The 22,324-nt window shown below is 41.1% G+C and overlaps 1 protein-coding gene across 3 annotated transcripts in view; it reads right to left on the reverse strand.

The window, feature by feature from the left end:
* FANK1 (fibronectin type III and ankyrin repeat domains 1) overlaps window positions 1-22,324 on the reverse strand; it is a 105,939-nt gene that overhangs the window by 24,608 nt on the left and 59,007 nt on the right. For all 3 annotated transcript variants that reach the window (XM_033940740.1, XM_033940738.1, XM_033940739.1), the window contains exons 6-7: window positions 19,450-19,515; window positions 3,757-3,922 (exon numbers count right to left, since the gene is read on the reverse strand). In XM_033940740.1, the coding sequence (XP_033796631.1) occupies window positions 3,757-3,922; window positions 19,450-19,515 (232 nt within the window). The remainder of the gene's footprint in view (window positions 1-3,756; window positions 3,923-19,449; window positions 19,516-22,324) is intronic.

Raw genomic sequence — 22,324 nt, forward strand, 5'->3', positions numbered from 1 at the left:
GAATATATCATATGATGTATATCACCAAGTAAGGATCCACAGTGCCAACATAGCCATTTTCAACATGGTAAACGTGTTTCAGATATGAAAAATTATTTCTATAATTACCCTTTTAGAGTGTCAGCTGTTCAGGGAAGTGACTTATTGTGTTTGAATTCATAAAATATTGTAAGTCACTTTGAACATGGCATTAATAGGCAGGGTAAATTTAATTTTATCATCATTATGCACTTCCTGCTGACTAAAAATAAAGGTTAATTTTTTTTTTTTTAATTCTTTATTCATTTAAAAAATCTTTCATCAAGTGTACAATAATCATAATAAACACAATAAATCAAGGCACTTGCATATCTTATCATTATAATAATCTATATATATAAAATCGGAGGTATGTATGTGTGTATGTATGTATGTGCCGCGATCACACAAAAACGGCTTGACCGATTTGAACGAAACTTGGTATGCAGATCCCTCACTACCTGGGGTGATATGTTCTGGGGGTCTCGCGGCCCACCTGCACACGTGGGCGGAGCTACAAACAGAACATCAGATTTCACCCATTCATGTCAATGGAAAAAATGTAAAAAGCTGCCATCCTCACAGTACCGTATTTTCACGCAAATAACGCGCACCCGTATAAAACGCGCACACGGGTATAGCGCGCAGAAATCACGATGATATGTACAAAAACTTTGGTATACCGCGCTCACGGGTATACCGCGCATGCTGCCCGACGCTCCTTTCGCCCGCCCTGACTTTCCGTGCGCTGTCCCGACTCTCCGTTCACCCCCCCTGACTTCTGTGCACTGCCCTGACTTTCCGTGCGCTGTCCCGACTCTCCGTTCACCCCCCCTGACTTCCGTGCACTGTCCCCCCTTGAAGGTCTGTCCCCATCCTGAAAGCTTGATGCCCCCCCCGACGTCCGATACATCCCTCCCCCCGAAGGACCGCCGACTCCCCAACAATATCGGGCCAGGAGGGAGCCCAAATCCTCCTGGCCACGGCGACCCCCTAACCCCACCCCGCACTACATTACGGGCAGGAGGGATCCCAGGCCCTCCTGCCCTCGACGCAAACCCCCCTCCCCCCAACGACCGCCCCCCCCAAGAACCTCCGACCGCCCCCCCCAGCCGACCCGCGACCCCCCTGGCGACCCCCACGACCCCCCCCACCCCCCCTTCCCCGTACCTTTGGTAGTTGGGCCAGAAGGGAGCCCAAACCCTCCTGGCCACGGCACTACATTACGGGCAGGAGGGATCCCAGGCCCTCCTGCCCTCGACGCAAACCCCCCTCCCCCCCCAACGACCGCCCCCCCCAAGAACCTCCGACCGCCCCCCCAGCCGACCTGCGACCCCCCTGGTGACCCCCACGACCTCCCCACCCCCCTTCCCCGTACCTTTGGTAGTTGGCCGGACAGACGGGAGCCAAACCCGCCTGTCCGGCAGGCAGCCAACGAAGGAATGAGGCCGGATTGGCCCATCCATCCTAAAGCTCCGCCTACTGGTGGGGCCTAAGGCGCGTGGGCCAATCAGAATAGGCCCTGGAGCCTTAGGTCCCACCTGGGGGCGCGGCCTGAGGCACATGGTCGGGTTGAGCCCTGACTATTCCTTCATATCAAAGCCTCTAATGCTGCCCTCAAAATGGCTGACACAGTCACCTGACTGGAGAATATAAGAGTGAAGGAGCAGTTTTAACAAAAAAAAAAATTAAAAAAAGCTTCATGTAAATAATTTGTGAGAAACCCTACAGTAGTATTAGAATCTGCTTTTTCATTTTAATATTTAACTCCTGAATAATGTTTAATTTTTGAAAGGTTCCCCTATATAGCCACTCTTATCACTCTGATTGAAAATAAATTAGAAGACTACTGATTTTCATCAGTATTTCTTGCATATATTACTTTACTTACAGCAGCAATTGAAAAAGGAATTGAAGATTTTTAGAAATGGAGACATGGATATAATACCTACACATCAACTATGTCAAAAAAGCTAACCATGTAAACAAAATTAGGACAAAACAGAAAAGGCACCTTAGAACATGGAGATCATTTTCAGTAAACCCATGGGTCAGCAACTCAAGCATATCAATTTTTAGAGGGGAAATCTCCAAATTTCAACATATTACTGGAAATTGGAAGGATTATACTAAGCTTAATTATACCTTTTGGTGGAATTCAGTCTGTCATATTTATAAAGTGGAGAGAGTGCTTGCTATACAGCAAGGAAATTATAATAATTTAAAAAAGATTTTGGGGCCATTGATTACATATTCTAATGATCAGACACCTTAACCACCCCTTTTTTTTATTATATATGGTTATAAGTAGGGTGGGATTGGGATATATGATATTTGTTTTAACAGGTTTATTATTAATGGGTGGGATGGGTAGGGAGGGATTATTTTATGCTTTGATGATTATAAGTAAGAATGTCAAGTGATTTGTAAAATTTATTTTTGATTGAATATTACACACTTGTTGTAAGATATGAAAACGAATAAAGATTTTTTTTTTTTTTTAATTTTTAGAGGGGAAACTCCCTGCAGAATTTTTCTTTGAAAATTAGGGCAGTGAAAAGTGTGCATGCAGAGAACCAAAAGCAAATTTTAAAGAGCCTTCTCTCCAGATACATGGCAGATTACCCCATGGAAAGTTCCTTTAAAAATGATCCCATAAAGAGAAAGACAGGGGGGAAAAAATGATCCCATAAAAAGAAAGCAATATAAACAAGAGAGTCAAGTTGATATTCTGAATAACTAAGAATTCTTTTTACAAAGTTGTACTGGCAATTCCCCCATAGCAAATGCACCAGACCATTAAATTCCTATGGGCTTCGGTGCATTTGCAGGAGAATCGCTATCACAACTTTGTAAAATGGGTCCTAAGCTTGTACTGTTGATTGTAGGGAGAGAGTCAAAAAATAAATCAGTTAAAACATTTATTCGGGAGGGTTCTGAGATGGATGACAGGAGCCTATGGGAGACTTTTATAGGTTGTGAGACCTATTCCTACATTTTGCTGAAGTTGTTAGTCACGGGCTTGTGCAAACTGGTTTCAGTTCAGATGCTGAGATGTTAATGTGTGGCATGTGAGTGTGTAGATTTCTTGCTGTGAAATCTCCCAAGGACACTAACCAGTGCTGGAAAGACAATGAACAGTGCTGAAAGAAAATGCAAGTCAGCAAAAACACTCCATCCGGGAACCTAAGAACTGATAACGTGATGCTGTACCCGTATGAAGAATGGAAACTTCAAGAAGAAGAAAGTTCTAGAAGCTATGCCTGTCCAGGGCCCCCCAGGGAAGAATGGAGGTGTGGAATAGGAGAGGGAGTTAGATAGGCATTTGGTTTATCCAATAGGGTGGTACATAATAGCCAGGGGAAGGTCTTACTAGAAAGAGATACTTTCTGCATAAAATCCCCATGCTCTGGCAGTCTCTTTAGAGAAACTGTGCCATGCTTACAGAAAGATGCACTGTTTGTATGAGGTTTTTTTCTCTCCATTGTATATGTCCAAACTGATTTATTTCTGATTTGACAAATGCTGCTATAATACTAATTACTAGAATAAAAAGCTATGTGCTTTGGAATATACAATGTAATCTTTTTGGAGTTTTTATTTTTATTTTTGGGTTTTTTATTATCACATCGGGCCTGAGGTAAGGTATTGCAGCCTTTTACATCAGTTCAATTGATATTGAATCAAATGTTTGCCTCTCAATGGATTATTCAAAATTTCTGAATGTTAACACCATACCTTACTGCCATTCATAATCATCCATTGAAGAACATCAAGATGACCTCCATCTGCTGCCCAGTGTATGGCTGTACAACCTGACTTGTCTCTGGTTTCCCATGATGCACCATGCGTTCTAAGGTATTTAACAATATTCAGGTGTCCAGCAAAACAGGCTAACATCAGGCTATGAAAGAAAAAAAATGATATTGTAAACACATCTGGCCTTAAAAAGTAAGGCTGTGAATCTGGATCCAGTTGGCAAGACAGGGCTGATCCAGTACTTGTAGTTTTGCTTTTCTTATTGAATGAAAAGGGGAAATCAGAACTACAAGTCTCTGCATGTAACAGGGTAAACCCAAGACTGATTCAACACTGTTCTGTGAATCAGGATCCAGTTACAGAGTAATACTTATAAAACCAATAGGAGAGAATATTTTTTCACTCAGAGAATAGTTATGCTCTGGAATGTGTTGCCAAAGGATGTGGTAAGAACGATTAATATAGCAGGTTTTAAAAAAGGTTTGGACAAGTTCCTGGAGGAAAAATCCATAAATTTCTTTGAGACAGACATGGGAGGTCACTGCTTTCCCTGAATCAGTGGCATGGAACACTGCTACTATTTGGGTTTATGTCAGGTACTTGTGTACTCCATTAAAACAGGATACTAGGATAGATGGACCATTGGTCTGCTCCAGTAATGTTATTCTTATGTTCAGTTGGCAGCCTTAATTTCTAATTCCATAATATTATCAACTTAGCTGATAAATAGAAAGGGGAAATTTTGATTTACCTGTTAATTTCCTTTTCTTGAATCCTGTTCAGACAAGTAGGTTATGTCCCCTGCCAGCAAATAGAGCCAGAGAAAACAGCTCAAAATTGAACTTCACTCCCTTTCTAGGTAGTTGGTACTGCCTTTATCTTCTCAGTATCCTACATCAAAGCTAAGGGCTCCTTTTATGAAGCCGCAGTAGCAGCTTTAAAGCGCGGGACTTTTCATCAGTTGCTAACCCCTGCGCTAGCCGAAAAACTACCGCCTGCTCAAGAGGAGGTTGTAGTAGGTAGCGCGGCTGGCAGTTTAACGCACGCTATTACGTGCATTAAACTGCTAGCGCGACTTCTTAAAAGGAGCCCTAAGACTACAGAAGACAATTCTTATGTTTTGGGTTTCAAATCCACCTCCTAAGCCAAACCTGGTGCAGTTAAACTCATTATGACCAATCATTAACCCAGGACTAGGAATTCTATGCACCAAGAGAACAAATGTCTTCAGAGTGTGGGGTACAACATACTGTTACCTTTCTGAATTTCTCAGTCAGAGATCTCTTGCCTGCTATGTCTTCCATGGATAGGTTCTGGACTGGTCTGGCAGGACTTAGAAAAAGGAAATTAATGTGCAAGTGCACATCTTACATTATTTTTTATAATTTTAAAGCAACATGAATTTTTTAAATATTATTTTATTAATGCTTCTCTTAGGAAGATTAAAAGATGTTTACACTCTACCACTAGATTAAACAATGACAGGAAATATTGGTCTTAATCAGCAGTTAACCACAAAATTTTCTAATTTAGAGGACCTCCCACCCTATCCAATTAAAATTCATACTACCTCATTTAGATCCTTAAGATTCTTCCCTAAAAGATCACAGTTACTGAGATGTATTAAAACTGAGAACTTAAATTCATTTTCAATTGACCAGTCAATTAAGATCAATTGTGCATATGTAAATGCCCGTTCTATTAGAGGCAAAGCCCAAATCATTAAAGATTGGATAACTGATCAGAACCTGGCATGCGTTATGAAGATCCTAACATTAATGATGTGTTACCCTCTCATTGCAAAATCATTCCACTCTGTCGAAAAGATAGAAGAGGGGGCGGCACTGCCATTATACTACATGAGACTTTCAATTTTACAATACAAGACTCTGATTAAAAATGGATTAAAGATAATCTCTTGCACTTTTAATAGATTAGATTTAATAGACTCATAAGAACATAAGAAGTTGCCTCCGCTGAGGCAGACCAGAGGTCCATCCTGCCCAGCGGTCCGCTCCCATGGCGGCCCATCAGGTCCACTGCCTGAACAGTGGTCTCTGACTAATTTTGTAATTTACCTCTAATCCTGTCCCTATAACCTTTCCTCTACTCCTATCTGTACCCCTCAATCCCTTTGTCCTCCAGGTACCTGTCCAGACCTTCTTTGAAGCCCTGTAGCGTATTTCTGCCTATCACATCCTCCGGCAGCGCGTTCCATATATCCACCACCCTCTGGGTGAAAAAGAACTTCCTAGCGTTTGTTCTAAACCTTTCCCCTTTCAATTTCTCCGAGTGCCCCCTTGTACCTGTGGTTCCCCTTAGTTTGAAAAATCTGTCCCTATCCACTTTTTCTATGCCCTTCATGATCTTGAAGGTTTCTATCATGTCTCCCCTGAGTTGTCGCTTTTCCAGGGAGAAAAGCCCCAGCTTTTTCAGTCTGTCAGTATATGAGAGGTCCCCCATACCTTTTATTAGCTTAGTTGCTCTTCTCTGGACTCTCTCAAGTACCGCCATGTCTTTCTTGAGGTACGGCGACCAGTACTGGACACAGTACTCCAGGTGCGGGCGCACCATTGCACGATACAGTGGCAGGATGACTTCCTTCATCCTGGTTGTGATACCTTTCTTAATGATACCCAACATTTTGTTCGCTTTCCTTGAGGCTGTGGCGCACTGCGCCGATGCCTTCAATGTTGTGTCCACCATCACTCCCAGGTCTCTTTCAAGGTTGCTCACCCCTAGCGGTGATCCCCCCATCTTGTAAGTGAACATTGGGTTCTTTTTCCCAATATGCATGACCTTGCATTTCCCTATGTTGAAGCTCATTTGCCACTTTTTGGCCCACTCTTCCAGCGTTGTCAGATCTTTTTGGAGGTCTTCGCAATCCTCCATGGTTATGACCCTGCTGTATAATTTAGTGTCATCCGCAAATTTAATAACCTCACATTTTGTTCCCGCATCCAGGTCGTTAATAAATATATTGAACAGGAGCGGTCCCAGCACCGACCCCTGTGGAACTCCGCTCGTGACCCTTTGCCAATCTGAGTAATGGCCCTTTACTCCAACCCTCTGTTTCCTGTCCGCCAGCCAGTTTTTGATCCATCGGTGGACCTCTCCTTGCACCCCGTGGTTCCATAGCTTCCTTAGCAGTCTTTCATGTGGTACCTTGTCGAAGGCTTTGTGGAAGTCAAGGTAAATGATGTCTATGGATTTCCCTCTATCCACCTGGCTGTTCACCCCCTCAAAGAAGTATAATAAGTTCGTGAGGCATGACCTGCTCTTGCAGAAGCCATGTTGGCTCGACTTTAGTTGCCCATTGTTTTCGATGTGTTCCCAAATGCTGTCTTTAATCAGCGCTTCCATCATCTTTCCAGGGACCGAGGTCAAGCTCACCGGCCTGTAGTTTCCTGGGTCTCCCCTTGAGCCTTTCTTGAAGATGGGCGTGACATTTGCTATTTTCCAGTCCTCTGGGATCTCTCCAGTTTTTAGGGATAGGTTGCATATTTGTCGAAGTGGCTCAGCTATTTCATTCCTTAGTTCCTTGAGTACCCTTGGGTGAATGCCGTCCGGACCTGGCGATTTGTCGCACTTTAACCTGTCTATCTGCCTGAGGACATCCATCTTGCTCACCTCTAGTTGGACCAGATTTTCATCCTGATCTCCTTTTCCGATCTCCTCGGGTTCCGGAATGTTGGTTGTGTCCTCCATTGTGAAAACTGATGTGAATAACTCATTTAACCTGTCCGCTATCTCCTTTTCCTCTTTTACCACTTCCTTTCTGTCTCCATCATCCAAGGGTCCTACTTCCTCCCTAGCTGGTTGCTTCCCCTTGACATACCTGAAGAATGATTTGAAGTTTGTTGCTTCCCCTGCCAGTCTTTCTTCATATTCTCTTTTTGCTTTCCTAACCACTCGGTGACACTCCTTTTGGTGTCTTTTATGCTCCTTTTGGTTGTCTTCTGTCTGGTCCTTTTTCCATTGTTTGAATGATGCCTTCTTATCGCTTATTGCCTTTTTCACTGCATTTGTTATCCACACTGGGTTTTTTGTTCTATTTTTCTTGCACCCTTTCCTGAACTTGGGGACGCACAGGTTCTGTGCTTCGTGCACCGTGCCCTTGAGTAGGGTCCAGGCCTTTTCTACGGACTCTATCTTCCTTGTGGTATCGATGAGTTTCTTTCCCACCATTTTCCTCATGGTATCATAATTCCCTTTTTTGAAGTTGAGTGCTGTCGTTGTGGTTATTTTCACCTTTGATGGTCCAATTTCTAGCCTGTACTGGATCATGTTGTGATCGCTGTTTCCTAGTGGGGCTAGTACCGCCACCTCCTTAGCGGGTCCCCCTAGTCCGTTGAAGATTAGGTCAAGAGTGGCATCTCCCCGTGTTGGTTCCGTGACCAGCTGTTCCATGAAACAGTCCCTCCTGACTTCCATGAATTTGGTCTCTCTCGTACAGCTTGAGTGCCCGATGCTCCAGTCTATTCCCGGGTAGTTGAAGTCCCCCATCACCACCACGCTTCCACTTTTGCATAACTGTCTCAGTTCGGCCTCCAGGTCCTGGTCGATTTCTTCCGATTGTCCAGGTGGGCGATAGTACAGACCCAATTTTATGTCTGTTCCTGCTCCTCCTGGTAGTTTAACCCATAATGATTCCAAGTCGTCCGCCCTTACTGTTGTTTCCATCCTGGTTGAAGGTATGGAATCTTTTATATATAGCGCTATTCCTCCACCCTTTTTGTGTGATCTATCTCTCCTGTAGAGTTTGAACCCTGGTAAGGCCACATCCCATTTATTGTCATCAGTCCACCACGTTTCTGTGACTCCGATTATGTCTAGGCCCTTTTTGCAGGCTAATACTTAAACTGAATACTGTTCTATCGCCCTCCCGGATCTTGGGCCCAGACCAAGCGCTTTTTTATTAATTTATTTTCAATAATTCATTAATTGCCCCCCACTGTCTGTTGTTAGGTGATATTAATCTCCATCTGGAAATAGATTCTAATCCAGATGTGAATGATTTAAATATTTTTTTAGCTACCTTAGGCTTTCATATTTCACAAATCTCCCAAACTCATAAAGATGGTCACCAACTTGACATAGATTCCATAACTACTAAAACAGATTACTCACCTAAAATTGAATTACGAGGAGGACGTTGGTCACAGACCCCTTGTTCCGACCACTACATATACTATTTTCACCTAGATTGGCCTGTGCAATCAAACCCAATCTGGACACAACAAAAACAAAAAATTTTAGTTAGAAAATCTCCTGACCCCATTGAATTTTGGAAACACACAGATTCATTCTTAGAAAACAATATTTCTGAATTTCCATCTAATTGGAACAACATTTGTAACACCATCTTAGATGAAATTGCCCCTAAGCACTCCATAAAAAGACGTTCAGATGATGCTAAAAAGTGGTATGATATTGAACTATTGGAAATGAAGTGATCCGTAAGATGCCTCGAGAAAAAATGGATAAAATCTAAACTAGCCGAGGATAAAGTAAAATGGAAACTAGAAGTTAAAAATTATAAACTTATGTTAAGGGACAAATGAAAAACTTATTATTCAGCTAAAGTTGGTGCTACTACATGTAATGTTAAAAAACTATTTCAATTAGTCAATAATACATTCAATGTACCACAAAAGAAGCAATCTTCTTGGTTACCTCTTCCATCCCCAGATGATATAGCCAATTTTTTTAGTTACAAGATATTATCTTTGAGATCTTCATTTTCATCTAGCCACTTGAATGTGGACTCAAACCTTAGTCTTAATGATGAAGAAGAGGTTCATGCTGATCTGTGTTGGTCTACTTTTGATAAACCAGAATGGCCCGATTTTTCTAAACTATTCCATAAATATGCTCAATCATACTGCTGGCTCAATTCCTGCCCTCCAGATTTGATGGTCGTTGCTCCCTTAAATATTAAATTGAAGTTATTTGAATGGATTACCGACTCCCTGGGTATAGGAAAATTTCCTTCAGATGCTGGTAATATAATAATTACCCCAATAATTAAAAATATTAAGGAATCTATTTCTCTGCTTACCAATTACAGACCAATAGCATTTATTCCCTTTTTTGTTAAAATCATGGAAGGTCTGGTTCATATCCAATTGACTAAACATCTTGAGCAACACTCTCTACTCCACGATTCACAATTAGGATTTAGATCCTACTTTAGCACAGAAACGGTGATAGCTGCATTATTGGATTATTTAATAAGCCTTCTAAGTAAAGGCAAAAGCACACTAGTGCTTCAATTTGATCTTAGCAGTGCCTTTGATTTAGTAGATCATCCTACTTTATTAATTTGTTTGGATACTCTGGGCCTTCACGGAAATGTTTACCGTATTTTCACGCATATAACACGCGCGTTATACACGATTTTTACAAACCGTTATATTATGTTATGTTATGTGTCAAACTCCAGACCTCCATACCCACATTAAGGCTCAGAAAAGGAGTACAATGGAGACAAGGATACTTTCCTACCATTAACTTCTGGAGCAGAGTCTAACTCTGCCTGCAAAGACTAGCCAAGTGAGCTAGCTAGCCTTCTGGGACTTGCCAACTCTCACTGGTGTGGGTCTCAGATAATAATCTCTTTGAATCCTCCTGGAATCAATGCCTTAAGACCACCATGCCTTATTAAGACACATCAACAGACCATGGATTTGTCCCAAAATTCTATCTTTATTTGCTGTCATTTATTGTATTACTCTGTTCCATCAGCTTTTAAATTATTGGTGAGAGTTTTTGAAATTGAGATTAGAAAATGATACGAGGAAAAATTTTGTCCCCGTCCTACAAGCTCTGTTCCCGTCCCCGCCCCATCCCTGCAGTCACTGTCCCTGCCCCCATCTCTGTGCTGTCTATCCTCATTTGCATAAGCATAGGTTATAAGAATAGTCAGGGACCACTTCACAGGTCAAAGGCCTGATGGGCCGCCACGGGAGCGGACCGCTGGGCGCGATGGACCCAGTGGAGGCAACTTCTTATGTTCTTACTTCTGATTTTATATTTAAATCTTTTTATTAAAGTATAAAAAGGGTCAATATTCTGTACAACTGTTTATATATCACACATAAAGCCTTCCATTTCTATTTGGTTTTGGTACAAACTTCCCAACGATTCTGTTGCCTATGGTTTTACATCATCTGGGAAGGTAAACGGATTGTCTTTCAGACATGGATGTAGAAGAGAACCTAAACTGTGTAGTGGATGAACAAGAAAATAAGTGTCTATTAAATGTTAGAAATATTATTGATACTTATTATAGCAACGTTGGGCAAATACAGGATTGATGTGCACCTGAACTTTAAACAGCATACATTAATGCATTCAATTGCTAAATTTTGGGAATAATTCCACTTTAAAACTGTATCATGTATCAATTGCTCACTGAGATTTTCAAAAATATCTCATTTTCTTCATGTATCAAACTAGGAGGGGTGTATATCATAGAGCTGGACAGGCTCAGATCATAAGACCTCTTTTTATCCTAGACCGCCCATCCAAACTCACACGTAGAACCCACCTGTTTAGCTACCCTACCCTAAGGACCTGCCGTTACAAAAGATATCTAAATAGAACTCTTGCCTTCCAAGCAGGTCATCACAATAACTGGCTGGCCCACATCATCTCACGCTCTTCATCTATATATATAAAATCGGAGGTATGTATGTATGTATGTATCAAAACCCACCAAAGAGGACATCAGTTAGACCTGGTAACTCTATCCTCCAAGGAACAGGCCAATCCCAATTTTTATTGGAAACAAGGCAGCTGGTCAGACTCCCTTTGGTCTGACCACCGCCTATGTACCTTCACCATTAGATGCCAACTCAAACCCACTAAAAGCGGCAAAACAAGAACCATCAAAACCCACTCTTCCAGAGGAAAAATTGACCCAACGGAATTCTGGTCCCATTTTGAAATCAACACCAATCCAATAGAAGTTACGGAACAAATCATGACATCCTGGATACAAGATAGTACCAACATACTAAACGAGATTGCCCCCACAAAAACACGCAGAATAAGAACCCCAAACCAAGAGGGCTGGTTCGATCCAGAACTACTGCTATGCAAGAAGGATCTCAGAAAAGCCGAAAGATTATGGCGAAAAACTGGAACCCCAGAACACAGATTGGCCTGGAGACAAAAATTAAAAAAATACAAAACCCTCACTGATGAAAAAAGAAAAAACTTCTACTCCCACAAAATCGGTAATACTAAAACCAATAGCAGCAACCTCTTCAGACTGGTCAACGATCTTTACAACATAGAAACCTGCACAAACTTACAAGAAGAATCCACCTTAACCGCCAACACCCTTGCCGACTTCTTCAACACCAAGATCCAAAAATTAAGAACCCGCCAATCCCAACCCCCTCGAGCTCTTCCCCATCCTCACAGACTTGAATTCATCATACCCAGATCCAGGAGCCAGAGCCGACCTCAGCTGGAAACAATTCGCATTAACCGACTGGCAAACCTTCAATACTTACTACAACAAGTAAACACACTCCTATTGCCACCTGGACACATGCCCTCCAAATATCATGAAAACTGCCCCCCCCCCCCCACTTTAAAGCAAAAATGATGACATGGGTTAATCACCTACTATCCACAGGAAACTTCCCGTCTGAGCAAGGTCATATAATGATCACCCCAATTCTAAAAAACGCGAAAGAACCACCTAACTCCCCATCTAACTATAGACCGGTCGCCAGCATCCTCCTATTTACCAAAATAGCGGAAGGGATGGTAAAGGCGGAACTTTCCGAATACCTCGAAAAATTCAACATTCTATGTGACAACCAAGCAGGCTTTCACGAGGACCATAGCACTGAAACCGTCATAGCCTCCCTTCTCGACCACCTCCACACGCTCTTCAGTCAAGGCTCAAGTGCCCTGATCATACAACTCGACCTGAGCAGTGCTTTTGACCTTGTCGACCACACCATTCTCCTTGAATGCCTAGCTCACATTGGCATCTCAGACCAGGTCCTTAACTGGTTTCAGGGTTTCCTACAAAACAGATCATACAAGGTATTCATGAATAACTCTTTCTCTTACTGCTGGGACAACACCTGTGGGGTCCCGCAGGGCTCCCCCCTTTCCCCCATCCTATTCAACGTATACCTAGCCTCCCTAGGTAAACTCTTACACAACCTAAATCTCAAATTCTTTATTTATGCAGACGATATCACAATAGCCATCCCACTAACCAACTTTTCACAAGAACTACTTGAACACACTTCAAACATTCTCAACCAGATAGAACTCTGGATGCTTTCATTCAGACTGAAATTAAACCCCGACAAATCAAAATTCTTCCTAGCCTCCCCCAAAGATAAAATCAAGGAAACCACAATTCAACTAAAAGGAAAGACCTTCCCCCTCGATCCGACCATAAAAATTCTGGGAGTCACGCTGGACAAAAACCTATCCCTAGAAAACCATACCGACATCATCGCTAGAAAAAGCTTCTCGGCACTCTGGAAACTTCGCACCATAAAAAAATACTTCAATGACACTGCATTCCGCCTACTCGTACAATCCTCCATCCTCAGCATTCTCGACTACTGCAACATCATCTTCCTTAACGCTACAAAGAAAACTACCAGGAGATTAAAAATAGTCCAAAATACCGCAGTGCGCCTCATTTTTGGCCTAAAGAAATGGGAACATGTCACTCCATTCTATCACCAACTACACTGGCTGCCATTAGAATCTAGAGTTCTCTTTAAATTTGCATGCTTTTGTTACAAATCGGTTCACGGTTCTTCCCCAAGTTACATAAATACCCACTTCAACCTTTACTGCAACAACAGGACAGCACGCAAAATTCAACTGTTCGCCTTCCCCTCGCCAAAACACTGCCTTCTCAGAAGATCCCTCGAAAGAACTTTCGCCTTCCAAGCAGCCAAGTTGAACCCATGGCTAGCCCAGATGATACTCGAGGCCCCCACTTACCTTGCCTTCAGAAAACTACTAAAAACTTACCTATTCAACAAACACGACTCCTATTTAATCCCTTCACCTCACATAACCTCGGCCCCACCCCCAACCCCTTCCTCCCACACCTGATTCCCCCTTGACCCTCTCTCTACTTCCCTTGTCTAGTTCGATCTAAGCCGCAACTTTCAGTTAAACTGTTGTACATCTTTCTTTCATTGCAGACTACTGTAAATTGTGGTAACTTCATTGCTGACTGTTGTAAATTGAAAATTGTTGTAATCTACTGTAAATCTGCTTGTAACATGTTGTAAATAAGCTTGTCAATGCAGATCATTTGTTAATTGTTGTAAACCGCCTAGAACTCGATGGGTATGGCGGTATATAAGAATAAAGTTATTATTATTATTATTATGTGTGTGTGTATGTGCCGCGATCACGCAAAAACGGCTTGACCGATTTGAACGAAACTTGGTATGCAGATCCCTCACTACCTGGGGTGATATGTTCTGGGGGTCTCGCGGCCCACCTGCACACGTGGGCGGTGCTACAAACAGAAAATCAGAATTCACCCATTCATGTCAATGGAAAATATGTAAAAAGCTGCCATTCTCCCAGTATTTCAAATACGGCTTGACCGATTTGAACGAACCTTGGTATGCAGATCCCTCACTACCTGGGGTGATATGTTCTGGGGGTCTCGCAGCCCACCTGCACACGTGGGCGGAGCTACAAACAGAAAATCAGATTTCACCCATTCATGTCAATGGAAAAAAAGTAAAACGCTGCCATTCTCACAGTAATTCCAACTACCTGGGGTGATATGTTCTGGGGGTCTCTCGGCCCACCTGCACACGTGGACAGAGCTACAAACAGAACATCAGATTTCACCCATTCATGTCAATGGAAAAAAAGTAAAAAGCTGCCATTCTCACAGTACTTCAAAAACAGCTTGACCGATTTGAACGAAACGTGGTATGCAGATCCCTCACTATCTGGGGTGATATGTTCTAGGGGTCTCACGGCCCACCTGCACACGTGGGCGGAGCTACAAACAGAAAATCAGATTTCACCCATTCATGTCAATGGAAAAAATGTAAACAGCTGCCATTCTCACAGTAAATCAAAAACGGCTTGACCAAATTGAACGAATCTTGGTATGCAGATCCCTCACTACCTGGGGTGATATGTTCTGGGGATCTCTTCACCCAAGAATTTATATGTTCTTGCTCCTGGAGGTGAAACTAAAAATGTTGTTTATAATCAAGTTTTGTGTTTGTTGTATTGTATTCATTTTGTCAAATATTTCACATTATAATTTGAATATTGTACTTTTTATAAAGCTGTAAAAAAATAATTTCAGTCACCACTATAAAGTATCTTTATTTGAATCCATTTACAGTGTTATTGCTATAATTAAATACCCGTGCAACGCCGGGTCATCAGCTAGTCCTACTTAAACTTCAGTAAACTACTAAAAACTAATCTTTCACCCGATTCATACCCTATGACCCTATGCCCACCCTGGCCCTCTATCTCTATATGTCCTTTACGCAGATTGTCTTGACCTTCTTCACTTTACCATTTCATTGCCATAATTGTACCCATTTTTCTTTCTGTTTGTACCATTTTTTCTCTCTGTTGTACCATTTTTTTTCTCTTTGTTGTACCATTTTTTCTCTACCACCTAATTTTATCTGATTGTAACATTGTACCATTTTCGCTGATTGTCCAGCCCTTCTTCGTTGTAAACCGCCTAGAACTACTATGGCTTTGGTGGCATATAAGAAATAAAATTATTATTATTATTATTATTATTATTACCTATATGTTATTTCAGGTCCCCATCCAGGGAATGTAGCTTTAATCATCTATATACACCTCCATCCCTCCCTTATAGTGTAAAAAATTACCAAAAATATAAGAACATAAGAAATGCCTCTGCTGGGTCAGACCAGAGGTCCATCGTGCCCAGCAGTCCACTCACGCGGTGGCCCAACAGGTCCAGGACCTGTGCAGTAATTTTCTATCTATACCCCTCTATCCCCTTTTCCAGTAGGAAATTGTCCAGTCTTTTTTTAAACCCCTGTACCGTACTCTGCCCTATCACATCCTCTGGAAGCGCATTGAACTAATTAGCATTTGCTACTACTTTATAACCCTTATGGGTGTAATGCATTGTATCTAAAAGGCATAATATTTGTAAAGACATTTAGCAATACTATTTTAACTATTATAACGACTATTTCCCAATGCTTTCCCTCGTGATTGTCAGATAAACCTTCCTCAGGGGATCTCTGTCAGCGTTGCTAATCTTACAAAGCAGAGATGCTGCTGTCCAGTAGAAACAATGAAGTTCCCCTGAGAAAGTCTACCTGAGCATTGAGAAATAGTCATTATTATTTTTTCAGCGCTGAAGGTGGTAATTACTACATAAGTGTTGCTAAACGTATTCATGGAATTTCTCAAATCCACTCTACTGGAGAGTGCCAAGCTCAAACCTAATCTGTGAATCCGCTATATAGATGACACTTTTGTCATCTGGCCCCACGTATGGGAAAACCTAGCTGTGGATTTCCAAACCATCTGAATACAGTCACTTCAACAACATAAAATTTACCATGGAGACTGAGACCAATGGATGCCTTCCTTTTCTGGATGTAATGATCAGAAAGTGGACAGATGAATGCCTGGGATACACGATATACAGACACCCACCCATACCAAACAGCCGCATAAAGAGGAGTTCTACATACACTAGTTAACAGAGAATGAAGAGTTTACGATCTGGACAGTCTTCAAAATAAAAGGACACCCTCCATGACACATTTCTCACAAATAGCTACAGCAGAAGGGTTACTTCTCAAACCCTAAAGCTTCTGGAAAACCCCGACCCATGAAATCAACAAATTGCCAAAAACCATTAGAAGATAATGCTGTAACAGAACAGAAAATGGTAGTACGCCCCTATGTCTAAGGAGTATCAGATTGCATAGGAAAACTGCTAAGAAGAATAACTCAAAACAGCATACAGTGCACTGCAGAAACTTGCATTCATACTCACATGTGAAAGGCCAGTTAGCTCTGCTCCAAACCCCTGGAGTATATGAAATCCCATGCAGATGTGGCCAATCATACAATGGTGAAACTGGATGCGTTATAGATGAAAGGTGTAAGAGTACAAGAGACACTACAAGCTATGCAAAATGGAAAAATCAGCTGTAGCCCTTCATGCCAAGATCAGATGTCATGCGATTAGATTGAGGACGTGTCAAATTACTACATAAGTTACATACATAGAAACATTACTACATTAAATTTGAGGGCACAAAAATCTTGGAGAAAGAAGACTGCTAGTTGCCAAGAAGAATCTAAAAAGCAACAGAGATAGCAAAACACCCCAATAACTTTAATAGAGATAAAGGGCTCATCCAAAATAAATTTAACGCAAAAAGGATGGGAGCCAAGGATAAATGCCTTCATGTCCCCCTCTCATAGTTTCTAGTCTCTTTAATGCCAAAATTCAAATTTGTAAGCACCAAACTTTCCTGCCTTAATCACCTCAGGCCCCAGTTAATCAGGTTTGAGGACCCTCTATATATAAAGACAAACTGCAGACCTCACAGTATATCCTGAAGAAAGCCACAGCATGATGGCTGAAACATTGGTTCTACCTATCCAGACACAGCGAGACCTGGACAACTGGAACTACCACCACTACTATTTATCATTTCTAAAGAGCTGAAAGGCATAAGCAGCTCTGTACATTTAGCATACAATAAACAGACCTTGCTCAGAAGAAAATCTAATTTGTCAGACAGGACATCTCAGGGTTGGGGAGATTATGGTAGAGGAAATGATACAGTGGGTAAAGGTATCTGACAGCAGTGAGTGGGAGTTAAGAGTTGAAAACAGTTTCAAAAAAGTGATGCAATGTTACAAGAAAAGAACATGTCATGTTGAAATAAGCTCAGTGATGTAGAACAACGACTATCTCTTCAACCAAAAATATGCCTCCAAAACTACCGTCCAATTGCTAATCTCCCATTATTATCGAAGCTAACAGAAAAAATCGTCCACACTCAACTGTCTGAATTCATCGAAAAAACTCACGCCTTACATCCCTGTCAAACCGGTTTCCGCACATCTCATTCAACGGAACTGTCGCTGCTAGGCCTCTTATCAACTATACACTATTATCATGAACACCAAAAATCCGTTCTTCTTATATCTCTCGACCTCTCCGCAGCCTTTGATACCATTGACCATTCTCTTCTTCTAAATAGACTCAAAGACTGCGGTATCACTGGATCTGCTTTTTCATGGTTCGCGTCCTACTTCACAGAACGCAGTTATAAAGTTCAGGCAATGAACGAAACTTCGATTTCCTCAGCTCAAATCTATGGTGTTCCACAAGGTTCCATTCTATCACCTCTGCTATTTAATATCTTTCTATCTCCACTTCTAACTTTAGCACAATCTATCAGATTTATGATCTTCGCCTATGCAGACGACATACAACTCCTTCATCCAATCGACACATCTAATACCTCTGACATAAAAGATATTAACAATAAACTGGATTCCATAAACGATTGGCTCTACTCTAACAAACTTTCCCTTAATGTTAACAAATCCCGTGGACTCTTATTCTCAACCAAAAATACTGAATCCTTACCGGAAAAAATAGCTATTAAATCAGTCCCTATCCAGATGGAAACAAAAATAAAACTCTTAGGGGTAATTATAGATAAAGACTTATCCTTCCACGATCACATCAGCTCTATAATAAAAACTTGTTTCTATAAACTTCGTATCATTCGCTCATTGACTTCAATCTTACAGACCGAATCAATTACAATCCTGGTTCATTCTTTGATCATCTCTCACCTAGACTATTGTAATTCCCTTTTTAACGGTCTCCCACAAAAAGAAATCCGACGTCTTCAATTGATTCAAAATACAGCAATAAAACTCATTTACAAACTAGGGAAATATGATCACGTTACTCCAATTTTGAAAGATGCCCACTGGCTTCCAGTGGCCCACCGAATTACATATAAAATTATTCTCTTGACCTTTAAAATAAAATCTTCTCATTTGCCTTCATTTCTATATAAACTTCTCATCCCCCAATGTTCATCCCGTACTCTGAGATCCACAAACCAAAATCTTCTTTTGATTCCCTCTATTAAAAATTTTTATTACACACGGAAAATAAATTTCTCTGTCACTGCTCCAACACTATGGAATTCTTTACCTCAACCTCTTCGTGACGAACAACAACTGGATAAATTTAAGATAGGCCTAAAGACTTTTCTATTCCGTGATGCATTTATTTCAGTTTAGTATCTATTTCTCAGTTATTTTTTTAATTATTTAACTTAAAAAAAAAAAAAAATTACTTCAAAGACTTTTCCCCACCCTAATGTTTTTTTCCCATCCCCTCTCTCTCCCTTTTCTCTCAACATTGTAACTTTACCCTACCATCAACCCCTTCCCTCACAATCAAGTTTGTCTAGTCTATGTTTTAATATACACTGTCTGTCCTCTAAATATAGAATATATTAACTCCTCTTCTTTTTTAAAATTTTATTGTAATGTACACCGGCCAGATATTTATTTGATGGTCGGTATATTAAAACCTAATAAACTTGAAACTTGAAACTTGAACAATCACAATTTTATCCATACCTGTCCTTTCCACTTCCATTGACTTGGTTCACATCTGCTCCATGTTCTACTAATAAATTCACAAGCCTGCATAAAATAGATATTTTCATAAAATTAAAGTTGCTACAAAAAACAATTATAATACAAAATTTTAATTAAAATTTAAAAAACCTACTTTCACAAAAGCCCTTGTCTAAGATAGAAAATAGCATTTCCAATCTTTTATAACAAATGGCTATTGTTGTATTTATTTAATATTTGGTGAAGTTGCTAGTTCCACTCCAAATGCAAAATGCATAGCTATGGAAATACCTCTTTGCCTTTGAACCTCCTTGGATTTTTGCCTAGACCGGGGGTAGGCAATTCCAGTCCTCAAAAGCCGGAGCCAGGTCAGATTTTCAGGATATCCACAATAAATATGCATGAGATAGATTTGCATCTCAAGGAGGCAGTGCATGCAAATCCATCTCATACATATTCATTGTGGATATCCTGAAAACCTGACCTGGCTCCGGCTCTCGAGGACCGAAATTGCCTACCCCTGACTTAGACAAAGATTTATACAGGTGGATTACCAGCATCCTCCTAGAGGGGTCAATCTTCTTGTGACAATATGACTATTGCTTGAAATGACGTAGTGTACAATTTCCACTCAATATAGGAGGTGCATCTGCAGTGTTCTATTCCATAGAGTAACTCCTCTCTAATCAGGAAAAGGCCTCAGAATTGGAGCCTACGCACAGTCTTATCATAGACTGAACTGTCAGCGTAGTTTTTTCTGCTCCATGCTCCAGTCTTTGGCCAAAACCCCTGAAATTTATATTTATTTTCAAATACTTAAATTATTCTTACTTTTTTTCTTTTTTTAATTTTTATAACTTAAACCATATCTTAAAATATCATAAATCGTTTGAACTCACCAGAGATACATTGCTCCCTTGGTTTGAAAAACAATTGACAGTTAGTTACTTATCTCAGTCAATGTTTGTTCAGTATTTTTTCATTGTTTGTTGTAATATGCCGACGCAGCCAGCGTTTCACGGATTTTATCCTTTATCCATTGCTTCAGGATCAGTATCAAAGCATCAAGACATTTTCCTACTCCCGACTGCCAATGATTCTCGGTGGATAGGGGCACAGAAACATGGCCACTCATCTTTCCTCTGGACTTCCACATTCTGTGTCCAGTATTGTAGTCAGCATATGGCCTGTGAACTTGTGAATCTTGAGAATCATTGGCAGTCGGGAGTAGGAAAATGTCTTGATGCTTTGATACTGGCCCTGAAGCAGTGGATAAAGGATAAAATCTGCGAAACGCTGTCCGCGTCGGCATATTACAACAAACAATGAAAAAATACTGAACAAACACTGATTGAGATAAGTAACTAACTGTCAATTGTTTTTCAAACCAAGGGAGCAATGTATCTCTGGTTACTTCAAACGATATATGATATTTTAAGATATGGTTTAAGTTATAAAAATTAAAAAAAGAAAAAAGTAAGACTAATTTAAGTATTTGAAAATAAATATAAATTTCAGGGTTTTTGGCCAAAGGCTGGAGCATGAAGCAGAAAAAATTATGCTGACAGTTCAGTCTATGATAAGACTGTGCGTAGGTTCCAATTCTGAGGCCTTTTCCTGATTAGAGAGGAGTTACTCTATGGAATAGAACACTGCAGATGCACCTCCTATATTGAGTGGAAATTGTACACTACGTTATATTGATTATTTGGACCACTCAGGGTGATAATATTTTAGGTTTTATTGCTTGAAATGGCCATTTTTCTGGTCCCAATGGACACACTACTTGAGAAATTGCCTTGTACTGTGCTAAATCATTTGGGTCTATGATACATCCTCTTTATCCTGCACATTTGCTGAACTTGTCCAGTCTATTGCTCACAATCCTTAATACTGGACCAGAACAAAGACATTGATCTCCCCTTGCAGTCGTACACAGTATGCATTTGGATCTAGTTGTGCTGGGCCATGTGGTAGAGTTGGGCAACAACGTCTAAATGGGAGACAGCTACATGATGAACACTAGAAATTTAGAGTCTGACAGTTAAGGTCACCTCAGGAAAGTTGGAATTTGCAAGGCCTTTCACTGTCATTGTGTATGAGAAGAATCAAGTCCATGAGATTTCTGCAATATTTTCCTTTCTGTCTCCTACTTGCAGCTAATAGCACAATTTTGAACTGAGAGGAATCAGGACTCAGCTATCATATCACTGGAACAGTAGGATTGAGTCAGGAGAGCATCTATGAGGGGTGGCACCGAGGAACTCAATGTTCTATGTGAGGAGGAGGGTAAAGATAGTGTTGCTACTGGAGGTCCACAGAAGATGTGCAGGCAGAGTATGGGGAGCCGCGCTGAATGGCCCACGCTGCTCCCAACACTCATAGAGTTCCTATGAGCATCGGAAGCAGCGCGGGCCATTCAGCGTGGCTCCCCATGCTAGAAAAGAGGGAGTATGTTAGGCATTACCACTTACATCTACTACCACATAGATCAGGGCTGCCCAAGTTCGGTCCTCAAGATCTACTGGCAAACCAGGTTTTCAGGATATCCACTATGAACATGCATGAGAGAGATTTACATACCAAGAAGACAGTGCAGGCAAATCTTTCTCGTGCATATTCGTTTTGGATATCCTGAAAACCTGGTCTGCCAGTAGATCTCGAGGACCAGACTTGGGCAGCCCTGACATAGATCATGCTAAATCTGTTCTTCTTTCTATTGACCTCTCTGCTTCCTTTGATCTAGTCAAGTGGTTGCCAATCGGATTTTCAGGATAGCTCTAATGAATATGCATGGAGCAGATTTGCATTCCTGGCACTTCCATTATATGCAGATCTCTCTCATGCATATTCATTAGGGCTATCCTGAAAACCC

Source organism: Geotrypetes seraphini, chromosome 4 (assembly GCF_902459505.1).
Source record: "Geotrypetes seraphini chromosome 4, aGeoSer1.1, whole genome shotgun sequence".
Taxonomy (NCBI): Eukaryota; Metazoa; Chordata; class Amphibia; order Gymnophiona; family Dermophiidae; genus Geotrypetes; species Geotrypetes seraphini.